The following is a 16,521-nucleotide window of genomic DNA, read 5'->3' as shown; positions in this document are numbered from 1 at the left end:
TCAATGCTTTCGGCTCCAGACGTGGGTCTGGAGAGAGCAGACAATGCTAAGCATAAAGACAGCGGCCACCTCCTCTGCTTTGGCCTTCCAAGATCATGAGATGTGCATTAGGAGGGGGGTGGCACAGGGTTCTTTGAAAGATTTACTCACTTTGTAAAGTCCGTGGCTGCAGCCGCAGTACGTGCTCTCCATGGTGTAGCTCCTCAGCACACCCATTTCCTTCCATACCACCACCCGGGCTGTCGACTCCCGGGACTTCTCCACCAGGAAGCTGCAGCTGTTCATGAGAAACGCAGGGGCCACCTTATCCAGGATTTTAGGAAGAGTCTATGAAAAAATATCAGCAGCCATGAGAAAATGAATTGAACAGATGTGCATCCGTTTACATCATACTCACACATACAGAGACCTGTGGTTTTTAATGTGTCTTATCATCAAATCTATCTGTAGAAACTGAGAGCTCCAGCCAGCGCATTATGTCCATCCCATGTGAAATCCTCAGACTCTAACATTTGTTTCATCCCAAGGACCGAAATGTAAAATATCCAGTACATTTGGTATATCTCCTTCCAAAAAAAAAAAAATCAAACATTTTCACACCAAATAGTTTGGGGCTGCTGAAATCACTTACAAAATTTTGTTTTCAAGCTGCTTCGACATTAACCCACACCTTCCCGTTGTGCTGCCAAGAGGGCTCCAGTCACAGTTCAGTATCTGATATTCCCATTCTCCCCTCTCCACCTACACTATATCTCCCTTCCACCATCCATCCACAATTTGACACGGGATTCAGCTATGGAAGTTTTGTCTGAACCTAACAGGGAGCAGAGAAAGCGGTCGTGTATTCTCACAGAAAGTCACACATAATTATATGAAAACGGAGCTCAACGTTTAACTAAGTTGCATTGTGAAACAAACCAAAATATTCTCAGCTGACCCCAAATGATATATTTTGTACACTTCATTTAGAGAAGCACAATAAAAAATAATCATGAAAAACCAGTAAAAATTACATCTTAGCCCTGAGTGATTCTCTTATTCTAGAAATTGTATTTCCCAAAGTCTATAAACACTCCTAATACACTGCAGTATCAAATATTTCCATCAGTGCAGAGGCAACACTTACTTAGTCATTACACAATACTAAATGTGTTACTTTTACACTCTATAAAAACATATACTAGATACATGAACACTCTATATAGAAACTGGCCCTTTATGAACACACAAACACACATATATACATTCATGTATGTGACACGGATATGTCTAAACTTTAGTGCTGGTATACTACATATACCACAACATACGTCAAAGACCATTTGATCCATCTAGAGAAGAGCAAGCAAAATGAGGACATTCATTATTTCTCTGATGACAGCTTCCTTAAACATCGGAACTGAATGGAATCATATAGGAGGAGTTCCCACTTATTGCTAATGGCATTTACCCTTGAATTTCATTCAGTTTGAGCGGTGAAAGCCAAACAGCTAATTTCACTTTCCAATAACAATCAGTTTCACTGACTGATTCTGAGCAACTGTAGTTCTGTTTTGTTGAGCTTTACTTCATAGGACTATATGGGAATATTTGGTTTCATTGAAAGTGAAAGAATAATAGCTTTTCCTAAATCACGTTTGATGTAAATGATAAATCTTTGACCTAAATTATTTTGCAATATCTCCTGCAAAAACGCTTAGCCATACACATCTCCGTAACAAAAAAAGTAATTTTCATTTTTCAGCATATTCTGGCTACAGCTTTCAATGAACTTTACCACTTCTATAAGGTATATATTTAAAGATCTATAAGGGCCATTTTTCAAATGAAAAAACTGGAATGAAGTGAGAGATTCCATTTTAAATCCGATACCACCGCGAGCCTAACTGTTAAGATCTCCAGTGTGCTCCCTTTCTTGTGGGCATACTGAGCACAGAAATCTTTAAAATTGACTGCTGGCTGTAGAGTAAGCACCCAAGATTTCTGGATTGCCTTCAAAGTCCTATTTGCTGCATGGGGATCACAATACATTATGCTTTCATGCAGCGCTTCCAGGTTTTCCTGGATTTGGATGGAACAGGAATTTAAAAATGCAGCAGAGCCCCATCACCCAGATGTTTATAAGCCTCAGCACAATCCTGAGATCCAGTTAAACTGTATGTGAAGGTTCAGATAGTTCAGATGAGGGCAGAATGAAAACTAACACACACATATTTTTGTAAATATATACTATCAAATACAGCAATCAAATCCCTAATCCAGTTTAGCTTTTTAAAACAACTGAAATTATATGCATAATCGATCTTTTACATTTAATTAAATAAAAATGCTGGCAGGTAACAGTAATGTCTCTGTACGCAGGACTCATTTAGGAGCATTAGCAAATCTGAATTTAATATTCCATTCATTTTACCAGCGTTCGCTGGATTTCACACAAATGGTTCTTTCTCTTCTGCTTATTCTTCCCATTAATTATCTTTCAACAGTGTATTTTGAAAGAGTGAAACCACACCCTTTTAAAGGATGCTTTTATGATAATGCAGCAGTGTGACTGTGTTCCTTTTCTCATGCACAGCTGGATTTAGCACATACAACAGCAAAAGAAGCTACTCCCCTCACGCAGGACCCTGTCGGTAAACCTCCAATCCCATTAGGAGAGAATGGAATTGTATTTCTTTACTGATGTCCTTGCAGAGATTGCCGTCAAAGGGACCTGGAATGACTATCAAAAGGACAAATCTTCCAGCTGGGCTTTGTGATGCCAACGCTGAGCAAGTCACCTGAGGCCACCAAACATTAGAAGGTAATGAAGACTCTCACTCCTGTATATTGCCAAAGGCTACAGCTGAGTCTATGGCCTATTGGGCAAAGGCTGTTCCAAAACCAACATTTTCTGGAAGTATTTGGTTCTTATTCCTGGGGAGAAGAATCAGTCATGGAGGCCAGATGAATCCTCAACTACCGTCAGGAGAGAAGCCTGTGCAAACAGTGGAAGGAAGCAGATCTGAGACAGGGGTGATGTTCTGCTGCAGTCTGCAACTGCAGATGTGTTCTCCTCTATACCCGCTTTCCCCAGCCTAAGAAGGAAGAGGGTGACTCATAGGCAGGAACTGCAGCAGGCACCCATCTCCCTTTTTTGTGCAAAAGGGAGGATTTGAACCACAAAATCTTTTTTATAGGATGGCTGTTGAGTATTCTCAGGCAGCCTCAGAGCCTTGCTCCCGCTTTCTTCATGGCAGATTCAAGACAGGCTCCAGATGCCGAAAGCAGCATTTGAATTCTGTTTGTGTAACAGCAAACCATCCACAGCCTTTTCAAGCTCTCTGAATTCAAACACAGCAAAAGATGTCCTGACTTTAAGTACCCTTCCCCTGCTTTCTTTGTGAAACAGAGTGTTTGCCACAGGGACCCCTCTCGATGAACGCTGGAGCACTTTCTTCCAGGAAAGTTTCAGTATGCTGCGTACAGTGCCATGAAAAGAACACAGACGATGTGGCATCCTTATGGGGGGATAATTAGTATTTGTGCTGAAGTAGGAAAAATTATACAGAGATGCAAACTGAAAGACTTTTCAGCCTCTTTCAGGTCGCAGTGAACCAAGCTATAATTCTATAATCAGTTTAAGGCCACAATTAATGTTTTGTGAAATTAACCTTTTTTAAAAACTATAATTAGAGCTTATAAGATTCTTTTTTTCCCCACAGAAATTTGTCATTTAAGAGGAAGATCTCACTTAAACAGACACAAGAAAAAGAGGCAGGCAGGAAACCCAGAGGACGGTTTGATGAACGAGATGTTCACATGGAGTAGAAATAAAACTGATTTTAGTATTTATTCTTCCTAATTCCAGAAAAAATTCCCTAGCTATGACACCAAGCACTTGCTGTGGAAATAGCTCCACTACGTTAGATCTGTTTGACACCCGTTGAATTCTCTGGGGTTTTCAGAAGCATTTTGTGATGAAGTAATTCAACCAAGTAGGACAGTGACACACTGTCATTTCCTCAGTTACCATTACATAATTCCTCTTTATTTTCTTATTATGATGGAGCGAGGGGAGTGTATTTATATTTAAGAATTATAAAACACATAAAAATACGTCTGTCCTATTAGTCTGTAGCCAAAGATTATAACACAGCATCTTAGTAAAATGAAATAAATAGGGATCCATCTACTGACAATATTCTTACTAGTATCTAGTGCATGAAGATTCTATGCATGATTTGAAACCCTCTGGACCATTACTCCTCTGGAGTAAGGGAAACTTGCACCTATCTCCACAATCTGTGAGCTGGCCTTATCTTAACAAGCTACGTAAGTGCACATACAGGTCAGTAATTGCAGAAAGGAACAAAGCAAACCTACCCTGTAGCCAACATCTTCTGTGATAACTGCTGTGTCAACTATGCAGCCTGCTTGCCACAAGGTCTCCTTGATGCTGCAGCCATAAAGAAACACATTCTTTCTCTGGGAGTGTCCGTGGTAGTCACAGAATACCTAGGGAGAAGGATAAAAAAAGGAAAGGAAAAAAAAAAAAAAAAGAAACAAAGAGGGAAAATCTTGAAGATTGAAAAAGTTTCCTAGCTATTCATAATAACCACTATAAGACTATAATGGGGGGTTAATGTTTTTTTTTCAGGTCTCTTCAGAGGAGTTTAGACTGTGTCGCTGCTATAACCTGTGTCACACTTTGTTAGTCAGTTGTATCTTGCTTTATCTATTCAATCTGACATGATCTCAGGGATCCAGAGTCAAGACTGGTGCACTTCCATCTGCAGCAGAAATAAACATGACACCTGTGCAAGAATCCATGGCAACTCGGGAACCGAAGAGTTCATGGTCACTTATGATACAACAACAGAGCGATTTGTCAAGCTTTTTCTACTTCTAAACTCCTAAAGTCCAGTATTATCCTCATGAGATTTGAAATCCATGCTTTCCCAAGCAATTAAACACCACTTAGGTTTTGAATTTAAAGAAGCCAATGCTACATAATTTTTAGGAAAATATAATTGCGCAATTGTATCGCGCAATGCTGTCAGATCTTTGCCTGAATTCCTGGAAGCCAAGCACAGAACACGACCTATCTTCACAGCAAATAATCTCATTACACACGGTCTCATCTAGCTGTCCATTGAATCTCTTATGTCAGCTGTCATATAAACTAGGCACAAGGCATATTCCCAGCTTTAGTGGAAGTTTTGATTGCCTTTATAGGCAGATATCGACTCCCATTGAAATGAAAATCACGATTTAATGACCCAAGAGGTAAATATTGACCCAAGTCTTAAAGAGTAATCAATCTCAGTGCCCTCTGAGATATGAAGTCGATATACACACTGCTGTTACATATATTCTCCATGTCTTTATCAGGAATATTCAGAAATCTGTCAATGAAAAGACAAGAATTTCTAAAGAGAAGGAATTAGTTCATTTTAAACCAATATTCACCACTGAGTAGAACTGAGCTTCAACATTTCATTGAAACAGTTTTTTAGGGCTTATGGGTGTAGGAAGGTAGGAAAGAATTACGTATCAATATAAAGAGAGATGGGGGAGAAATATGGGGTAAAAATTATACATATTCTTACATAAATACGTATACAAGAGGGAAGAAACAGATGGAGTAGATGAACTTCTTCCACCAACTGTTAGGGCAAAATTTACCCTAGTATGTTTATTTACCAGCCATACAGTAACTAAGTTTAGCTGCAGCAAGTCAGGGAGTTTAATTATCTAGGAATTTAGCGTATACGGTCTTTCAGCTCCTCTGACAAACAGTAGGCTGACATACTGGAAAGGCTAAGGCACGCATGCATAACGAACCATCTCACTGCTCCTAATTAGCTGGACAATTATAACTATCACATAGATTATACCCTGTTCTTTCTTTTGGTTCCTGACCTGCCAGTTCCCTTCCTACATCACCGCTCACCTCCAGTTCTCTTTGCAGGGCTCTGGGTCCGCACTTCCCCTCCCGGCAGCACACACTTTCCACACCTGAAGTACGTGAACAAGGACCTACCCAGCGACAACTGCTTTACTTACATCCTTGCTAACTGGCAAAGGCAGAAAGGGGAGGACAAACAGGGCAGTTTCAGAGCTGCTCACTGGTGCAAACCTACAACCAGCATCATTCCCAAAGGAAAGAAAAGCCAATATTGCACAGAGCCCAGAGACTCAGCCCCCTCAGGCTGTGCGCGTATTTTGCAGGCCTTGTGCAACCCCTGCACTTGAAGTAGCTCCCTTTGAACCACATGTAATTATCCTATAATGTCTCCTTCCAAAGAGCTGCTTTTATTGGTTCTCGTAATGACAGACATTTTTCCAGCTAGTATTTCATCAAAGCTATCAGCAATACACAGTCATAGTTTAGGTTAACCACAGGTACCACCTAGAATTTATTCCTATGAATATCAAAGAGGATTTTATAGCTTTCGTCTTATTTCAAGGCAGACAGCCCAGCTCAATTGGGTATCAATTACCTGCCAATTTACAGAATTACCAACACACAAAAGACACAATATATTAGCTACCTAAAATATTACTTTACATATCAGAAACCACACAGGGATGATCAGATAGCTGGGCTGCCTGATCAGTAGCAGGTCTATAATTCTGCACCTCAAGAAACATGCAGGTGAGTCTTTAGTGACAGGTCTGGCATGAGGCTATTGGTAAAGGATTATCAAAGCCAGTTTCTGTAATACTGCTGCTGTTTCAGGCCACAGGATCTTTCACTGATTGTCACCAGCTTCCACAGCAGAGTCAGTGCTACTGAAAATAATTTCTTTCTGCTTGCAGGTTTCATAGAGCTACATTTTAATTAAGTTTTCTGGATAATGCAGTCACTCCCAATGTCTATAATCTATTGCTCTTTATAATACATTCTTCTGTTTCATTTTCACTCTACAGGGTAGGTTATGCCTCACCATTCAGCCAAGGCTAAGCTATATTTTGTAGTTTGAGCACCCATTACGTAATTCTTCCTGCCATATGTCTGGGCAAACACTAATCAAACTTGGGACCTGCCAGTCCTTTTCCTCCAGCCTGTCCTTCCGTACGGCTGGGACACCAATACACACAAACCAGTCAAACCCCCGAGGCTCGCACTCACTGGGATATGACTCAAGACACACACGCAAATTTTTATCTATTTAAAGTTATTTGCCAAGCACTGATCATCCTAAAGGTAAGAACTGCTTTCTAACTCAAAAACAACCCTTCTCATGAGTCACAGAACCAGGCACCTTTTAAAAAGAAGGAAAAGCAAAATAGAAACTGGAAAGCAAGAAAGTTCTGTTGGAAAACAGACCATTTTGAAATTTATTTTTTATTGTTGTGTAAAGTCTCATTTTTTCCCGTAATAGCATTGTGACAGGACTTTGAATCTCAGAGTTTTGCAGCAGACATACCTAGGGTTTGGTTTTTTTTTTCCCTCACAATGACCTACACCCTTGCAGGCAGAGGCACGTTTCCAAGCTCAATATAATGCCTTTGAACGGCAGCAGACTCTGCTCAGTGTCTCCTGGTCCCAAGTTCTTTCTGCCCTCTCCATCCTGCTCTTCACTGCAGCTCAGACTCTGTACAAGCTGCAAGTTCCCTGTTGTGTGCTGCATTGTCACCTATAACTTCTAAACCATAGCAAGTTTCTTGCCACAAATGCTCAAGGAGTGAGCAACTTCTCTCTGCCCATCACACCTGGCTGCTTCCAGACAAAAGGTCTCCAACGCTCCCACTTTTCCTGCTCTCAGTCAAAAGGAGATCCCGTGTTGCAGAGAGCAGCAATGCCACAGTACATCCACAGTCCTTGTCCTACTAGGGTTCCCAGAGCCAACAAGTAAAAAAAAAAAAAAAAAAACAACAAAAAAACCACAAAACCAAAACCAAACAAAAAACCAAAAACGCACTTATCAGGCTGTTGTCTATAGAAGTTACCAATTAAAATGGCTTTGGTTTGAAAGGCTGTTAACTTTAAAGTTCTTTCCTTTTCTCCTTCAAGCAGCTTTTCTTTGCTTTGAAGAAACTGCTTGCGCATCCCCAGGATAAATGAAACTAAATCACTTCACAGAAATTATTTGGCTATCAGTGAACTTGGCTCCATGGGATCTTGGAGGGAAAAAAATTAAAAAAGAAAAAAAAGAAGAAACCCAGCTTTCTTCTGGAGGAGGGAAAAGACATTTTTGAGCATGTATAAGCTAAAATCAATGTACTCTTCAAAGGCAAAGAAAAATCAGTTTAGTGAGTCTGACATGCAGCCTGTGAGTGAGGGAGATGATAGGATCAATAGTCTCCCTTCACTCAGCAATGATGAAAACTTGCACTGAGTGCATGTTCAACTTTACGCACTGGGATACGACGAGGAGGTTGTATATTAAAAAAGGCCAGAGAGCAAATAGAAGGGTAAAAAGAGACTGATCCTACACTGCTCTGAACCAAAGGAAAAGGTTGGTGAGTAAATTCACAACTGTGAGTTGAGTTTCCATAATATTCATCAGACTGCAGAGTTGAACTTCAGGGCCTTAGCTAAAAACCACATTCTCATAATAATTCACTTAAAGAAGCTCACAGAGATTTTCACCTTGTCTGGAGCTTTTCTCATCAAACCCAGAGAGAATCTGGTGTCTTTGGATGTTTCCTGCCTGACTGTAGCTATCAGCAGGCAACCTGCCAGTCTCTGCATCCACATTTATTCATTAACATTTGAACCTGCCTGTGGTTTTTCTCCTCAGGTCTCAGAACTATCTTTTCATTCTGCTGGGCAGAGCAGATGGGATGGATCCCAGCCCTATCCCAGTTGCAGCTTTGAGATGAGACCCATCTCATGAATTTCTGGTACCTCTCAAAACCAGCCGTTTTCTTCCCATCACCAAAGCAGCATGGAAGTTCAGACATTTTGAGGGCTGCTTCCTATGTTTTTGTGATTGCAAGGCTTGTTCCAACCAGGCATCCAGCTTTTGTATAGTCCGTTCAGACTAAATCTTTGTGGAATTTCTCCAATCATTGCCATGAAGATAGCAATAATGTACTCATAATATTTATCTTAGTTGGAGTACTTCAAGGCTATTAAAGAGCTTTAAGGAATTCATTTTCTCATTTATATTCCAGGTGTGCAGAGATTCTGAAATTTGGAGTTGTTGGTTATAAGTTTCAGTAAATAACAAATATCCAAGACTTTCAAAACACTTCTGCAAGATGAAAGTGTAACAGCACGTGATGCTTTTCACATCTCTTTAGCTCCAAAACAAGACTGTTCACACAATTACGATAAGCAATCCATATAGAGTAACTCACAAAAGATCCTGGAAAAGACTCACCAGAGGAGCCCGGCCAATGCTGCGCAGGTAATAGAGAAGACCTTTGGTGTGGTAAATAGTTGGATGGAGCTGGGAACTGGGTGTCAACCACTGTCTGTTCAGATCATCCCCACTCAGTGAACAACGGTGGCTGAAATCAGAAAGCAACACATGACAAACTAGCAAAACAACAGCCCATTCAAAAAATTATCCAGCTCTGGCAAAAGGACAGGGAATGTCAATTAGAACACAGGTATAAAGGTTTTGAACGTTGGGCTGGAATGAACCAATGGTCCGTATTATATTTCAAAAGTGTTTATAGTATATGAATTTTACCATTTCCTTTCCTTCCAAGGTTCACATAATTCCAGTCCTGAAAATAAGTGCTTTTCCTTTACCTAAGTATGTACAAATGAAAAGACTACTTACAAACAAAAAGTCTTCTGAAATGTTCTAAATTCTGTGCTATCTATGAAATCCAACCAGCTTACACAGAACACAGGCTTCTCAAAACCTCCACAGCAAAGAAGTACATCCAGCTCCTACTCGTTCTAATTGAAGACAGGCACTTGAATCTCTTCGACCAGTCTGAAATATGAATGCACTTAAATGAGATGAGCTGGATATCTCATTTAAGCTTCTCCACTCACAAGAAATGCCGCTATCTAAAGCGCATCAAGAAGATCTTGATGCATGCTACATCATTATGTAGAACAATTACCTAGCTTCACTGCAAAGGCTGAATAAAAAGCTAAATAAGGATCCCAGATTTGCACTGCAAAGATGTTTCTCTTAGTTGGCTTTAACATATTCTGTTACCAACTCGGTGATCGGTGGAAGATTGTGCAGGATACTTGGCCGTATGGAGCAGTACATCACTGTACAATTTTGCAAAATCCAACTAATCTCCCTTGTTAATGACTGTGTGTAGATCAGAGCCTCTGCACACTCCCCTCAAAGGATTTTCTGTAATTTGATTCAGAATTTTCAAATCATGGTGTGCCGATAAGATTCAGGAATCAACCCTCCAGTATATGTGACATTATGGTAGGTCCTCATCATCTCCATACTATCCAGTTGAGCATTAGAATGCTTCTAGTCTCATTGTAACCTTGGGCTGGTTTGTACTTCAAAAAAACCCCCCAAAAAACCCTAATTGTTGGGTGAATTTCTGACTACGGAGGTGCATCCAGCTTTGCTGTTCCAGCCTCCTAGAACAAAACAAAGTACAAATATATTTGTGAGGACGTGGTCTGTTGTTGTACTGGCAGAGCCTTGTACTGCAGCTAGGGTGTGTTGCACATAGCATCTTTGGCATTATCAATGCTTTGCAAACGATGCTTGAAGAAAAACGGTCGTAAAGCAGGAATGCTTAAAAAAAAAGCAGCATAAACAACAGAGAACCAGTTAAGAACAGAAGACAAAGAAATAATAACAGTCACTAAGAATATATCATACATTTTTAATGTAGAAAAACAAGGTCTCTGATGCCATCTTGGGGTTTCTGGCAACATCACAAGATCCATTCTATGTTTACTCCAGTTTCACTGTTAGCTGAATTCCCTTCTTTCCTCATAATCCATAGTTCCCATGTTACTCGTTCGGCAAATCGGAAACATTAGCAATAGCTAACACATGGGAAGTTGGCAAATGCTGCTGGGATGCTTCTGCCAAAAATTCTACATGAAACACGACAGCTTCTGTTATGTTTCTTAAAGGCTCTTCAGATAAAGTTACCTTTAGGCTCACCTCTCCTGATCTTCAGGACAACAGCTGCTCAACTGAGATTAGCAGCTGTATTTCTGCCAAGAACTTGTGTTTCCCTTCAATAGGTACAACTCCACATGAAGAGTCATTGGGTTGCTTTCAGAAACTCAACTTTCCCCAATGTGACTGGTAAAAAAATAAGACCCAAAACACTTCTTTGACGTAAGCGTGTGATGCCTTCCTGCACTACAGTTGTATTGAAAATAACAACAGAATTTCCATTCTGAGGGTAAGAATGACAGCTGGATTTTTATTATCATACTTGAATTTAACATCAAGGAAAAAAAAAAGTCTTGTTATTTCAGACCTACAGAAATACTTTTTCAAAGAAGCAAACAATGCTTTCCCCCCTTTTCTGTTGGTATCGGCACTAGTTTATGTCTATTCAAACCATCCACATGTGTCCCTCTGCTAAAATGCCTTGGTATACACTGGAAAAGTCCAAGATACAGAGCCAAACATGCAGAAAAACAGAAACATGACAACTGAAAACTACTCCTAAAAGGATTCAGTGAATACAGAGATTAATGTCAAGCCAACCCCAAGCTCAATTTTTATTTCACTATTTCTTAGACTGAACTAAAAGCTTCTGTAAAAAATTTCCTTATTCCCATGGAATGTATAAAGAAATCCCATTATCTGTTAGAAAAGCTTGTAAGAAACACTCCTAATCAAGTCTACTAACACACATTAAAGCCAAGTAGACGCTGTGACAAGGCACCGGCGCTTCCTACTGCAGAATCTGGTTCCACTGTGGCCCATGCACTGCAATGCATTACATGAGCACAGGTTCCACGCAGCATGCCAACTTCTCTGTGGTTCACAGCACCCTCGCTCTTCGGACAGATTTCACTCCCTCCATAATACAATTTACCAACCCTGTTGCTCTTTTGCAAATCGGGACTTTTCTTAGAGGTGACCCTATGACAAGCCAATTCCTCCCCTGCAGTTCACAGATGCTGCTGGCTGCTCAGTATTAGTTTAATAAGTGTAATCCAACTCTAAAACAATCATTTGAAAGCTCTTATTTACTGCAGGGAAGGAAGGTAACACCTCGGCGTGTAGGCAAGAGCTAGGAGACAAAGTTCAGCTTTGTCCCTTCAATGATTAACATCTCTGCTCATTTAAATGACCTTTAAATATTAAGCCCTCAGCCTGGCAGCTTGTATCCACAGCTCTTAAGGAGATGCAGAAATTTAATTAAATTATGAGAGGCTGATTTTTCGCATCCTGCTCACTCCTCTCATCATACTGTTAAAGTCTGTTTACTTTTGTAGATACCAGCTCCTTGCCAGCCCTGTTCCCCCTTGTTCCTTCCTTTCTTCTCTTCCCTAATAGCGATGACATTCGCAGATAATGGTTTTGTCCGTTATGGTCTGCAACCAAGGGTGAAGGTAAAATATTAAGCTGATCCCAAGTACTGATAGCAAATAAAGGGACTGAGAAGCTGAGACTGGCTTTGAATGTTTGGCAGGATTTAATGAAATTCACTCCTCAAATCAAAGGCATTTCTTACAACACGGTTCCAAGCTATTATATTTGCTTTAAACATTTTATGTGTCTTTTCTCCTTTGCAGCATTAGCAAGGCTACCTGCCACCTTGGATGGGACTAGTAGCAGCTCAAAGGAAATTATGAAAACATTTGCCAAAAGTAATTCCAGTAAGTAAATAAAACCCCACCTCTGTGCCTCTGTACAGACTACCTGTAATTCTATTTGTTATATATCTTCAACCCAGATATATTCAAAACAAACTGCATTTCTCTTGTTCACACAAGCCTGAAGCCTTTGTTATCGCCCTGCCTCCTCTTCTACCTTTAAAGAGCCAGGACATTCTTTGACGTGTATCAGCCTATGTGATAGCTAGTAGTGGTCTCTGGGGCAGCGCACGGCTACCAGGTGGAGCACAGCAACAGGAGATCAGACCAACCCATCTGACCTTCTCCAAGCAGGCCCTAGAAGTATTTCTGTAGGTATCTGCAGAATGGCTCAAGAGAAGATATGCAGCTGGTGGAAGGAGAGATTCTCTCATCCTTACTAACTAAACTTTTGCAAATGGACGTGGTCAGAAAAACACCAACTGTCACAATGATACAGGGCAAGGTGTTCTGCAATGAAAACTGGAACCCTGGCATATGAAGTTGATACACCACGGACAGAAAGATCATGTCAGGATTCTCCTTCTGAACCTGTAGGAGGTAACTGCACTTGGAAGCAAAGCATTAGACTCTTGCTCTGAAGGCAGGGACACCTCACAGGGAGTTAATGAGAAAGAGGTTAAGCAGCTAGAGAACAGACTTGTTCGGTTTAAGATAGAATTGTATTTTAAATCTATTTGCACTTGTAAGACCTTGCTTTTAATCTTGTACCTCAAAGCCTGACATTAAGTTTTACTAAAGATGTGGGGTTTTTGTTGTCTTATTCTTAAGCCTGCTTGGCTTTGAGGGCAAAACCACGCTAAACTACACTGAATCCTGCATGAGAGACATGTATATGCTACCTGGTCCTAACCTAAGGCTTGATAAGGTCAATGGAACCTTTTATTTCAGTGCAATAAGCTTGGATCAGTGCCCTGCACGGGCAGCAAAATCGGAGGGGTGGGGGAAGAGAGAGAGAAAGAGGTAGAAACACAGGAAGAACAAAACAAAAGGGAACAAGAGATGCAGAGTAAAGAGATTGAGGGATAAATATAATGCACGAGATATTAGACAAGGAAGAAAACAAGAAATGCAGAGAAAAGCCACTTTTTAAAGAAAAGATGTTGCTGTGCTTGGAAGATAAAACGATTCGAAGTCTCCTGTCCATTACAGATAAATAGAAAGACAGAGCCCATCATATCGAATAAATGATGTCAGGACTGATGATAACAGCACCTGGGGCACAGGGAACTATAAAATCTAAAGGGATGCATTGTGTTTGATATGTAGAGAGCAGCATCACCATCCACTGCGCGTCTTAAAAGCAGACAGCAGTACTAGCATGGGATAAGAATATCTATATAAAAGGAAGCAGGCGCAAGTAAACATCAGGATGCCATTGAGCAGCGTGGGGCAGACTCAACCAGACACAGCATGCTGGACTTCAAAAACAGTATAAATAGCTGCTGCCTAGGATGGAAGCAGGAATGTTTGCATTGATGTGTTTTGGTCTTGCCATTCAGAAAACTCAGAGCAACCTGGGAAAAAAGGGGGCAGGGGGGAGGAGAATCCTTCATTTCTCTTGATTTTAAATCTTTTCAGAGAGCAAGACTCAGTGATGTGAGGAAGGAACAGCACTAGCAAAGCCCTCTCATAATTTAAAGGAAGGTGTCAGAAATATAAACGTTATTTTATGGCTTTGACACTGGCTTTGTTCAAGCCTACGCGCCGAAACCATAATGACTATATTCATCATGTGTCCATTCCACAGAGATGCTCATCCAGTGCCATCCAGGCGTTGCATCGTGGTATTGCCCTGTGATGCCAATAATCATTCTGGAAACAGAATATCACCAGAACAATGCAAATATTGGAGGCTTTACACTGGGAGCAATCCAATGAAACAGTATGCCTATGTGATATAAAACAGTCTGGATTTTAAATGTTTGGATATTTTTCAGAAGCTTCAGAATGACAGCTAACTAGTCTTCCATCCTCTGAAATTTCTGTGTCTTAACAGTAATAAGAGAAAACGCGAAGTGCTGAGGACTTCTTTGTAGAGCTCTTCATTTAACCTATTTCATTTTATAGCAGACACATATACAGCCTTGCACTACAGTAGTCCACAGCTGGAATCAAAGATGGGGGATTAGAGGGCAGGGTAATTTTCCTACTGTGCTCTAGACCGCACCATGAATTTCATGGTGGAATATCTTTCCCACCATGAAAGTGGGCCACTTAATGGGGACATCTCCCTCTGGGACATCTCACTTATGCACCTTGTCAATCCCCAGGGTTTCCTTGCAGTGAGGGATCCCCTCACCTGGTTACTCCAAGGAATGAAGAAGGTAATGCTCTTCCTTTGTTCATGGTGTGAAGTTATTAGATTTCCCTTGTTTACAGTGAAGTACAGGTGAATAGCTGCAAGGCATGTACACAGACACTGATAAATTAAACAGTTCCCATCAGCATTACTACAGCTAACAATTCACTACCAATCATTCACACTTTCATTCTGACTGCAAGCAGCACGAATGCTAAAATGCCTATATAGAACCAGGCTCAAGAGCAGTCTGCTTCTCCAACATAACCAAAGCAGCTGGGAGTTCAGGAGCCACAATCCCTATTCCGTATCTCTTTCTTCAAGTGTGCATCTACATTCCTAAATTATATTTACACTCCCCTCCCCCACTTACTTATGACCCTGCAATGCTAATTGCCCTCTAGCCCCATTTGCACCACACCTTACTATCACACCGGCTTTCATCAGGAATAAAAGCCACAGTTAGTATTAGAGCGCCAAGGCAGGCGTGAACTATTTAACCAGATGATGAAAACCAAGGCCAGAAAGTCAACTTTTCTCCTAAGAGATCCCCATAAAGTACCAAGCAATGGTGATTTTTCAATTGCACTGTGAACTCTTCCTGCCTGGTTTATTTTCTCTCTAGGCCTTTAAGAGGAATTTTTTTTTTTACTACTTTCTTATCTTTTTTTATTGCACCTTACATGCACAGTCAATGCCAAATTTATCTCCTGAATTACATGTGCTGTTTGGATGCCAACCAACTTTAAGGATGCCATTGAGAGGATCCGTCTCATTTCGGACCGCGGCTGCCATACAATTCTTCCCTCCCAGCACTAACGAATTCATAATGCATAATGCTTCCTCTCGGGCAAAAGCTATCCTAAAGTATCACTCTGCCAGCTTCTTCTTGCTTCCCTACAGCTGAGCACTGATACTAATTAGCGTAATGAGCCTTCAGTGTTTCACTTGCTACATCTGACTGATTTTGTCACAACGGACAATCCTTGCTTCCCAAGATAAACGACGCAGTCTGTGCTCTTCCTGTTCAGTGCATGTAACTGGGTCTCTATCCTTGCTCAGCTCCCTCTGTCATAAGGGTTCCTTTTCTCTCTGTGGATACATTTCATTAAGTCACATTTGGTCACAAACCAGTTAAAGACATAGAATGAGATCTGCTTCACCCCAGCTAATGCTGTCAATGTCATAATCAAATAAGACAAGAAGTTCACACGATCTACTGAAAAGGTGAGTTAACAGCGTTGTCACAGATAAGCTGACCTCCCTCCCAGTTCCACATCAAAAGGTGGCCATCAGATTTCTATTTCTTCTAGTTTTAACAACAGTAACTATTAACTACCAGATAATTAATTCACTTGCAACTGCCCACATTTTGCACTATCATTTATGAGAAAACTGCAAGCAATAATGCTTTGTACTATTTTATGAAGGAGCAATTAAGGATTTAGGGAGCAAATAAAAACTGAGTTCTCAGTTTCTTGACACTGTCCATGAGATG

General features: G+C 40.7%; 1 protein-coding gene across 1 annotated transcript in view; it reads right to left on the bottom strand.

The window, feature by feature from the left end:
- Positions 1-16,521, bottom strand: part of AGBL1 (AGBL carboxypeptidase 1) — a 298,518-nt gene that overhangs the window by 132,237 nt on the left and 149,760 nt on the right. The window contains exons 19-21 of the mRNA XM_074600621.1: positions 9,318-9,447; positions 4,366-4,497; positions 151-327 (exon numbers count right to left, since the gene is read on the bottom strand). Of these exons, the coding sequence (XP_074456722.1) occupies positions 151-327; positions 4,366-4,497; positions 9,318-9,447 (439 nt within the window). The remainder of the gene's footprint in view (positions 1-150; positions 328-4,365; positions 4,498-9,317; positions 9,448-16,521) is intronic.

The sequence above is a fragment of the Larus michahellis genome, chromosome 9, assembly GCF_964199755.1.
Source record: "Larus michahellis chromosome 9, bLarMic1.1, whole genome shotgun sequence".
NCBI lineage: Eukaryota > Metazoa > Chordata > Aves > Charadriiformes > Laridae > Larus > Larus michahellis.
Note: the sequence above shows the minus strand (reverse complement) of the source record. Positions and strands in the feature narration are given on the sequence as shown.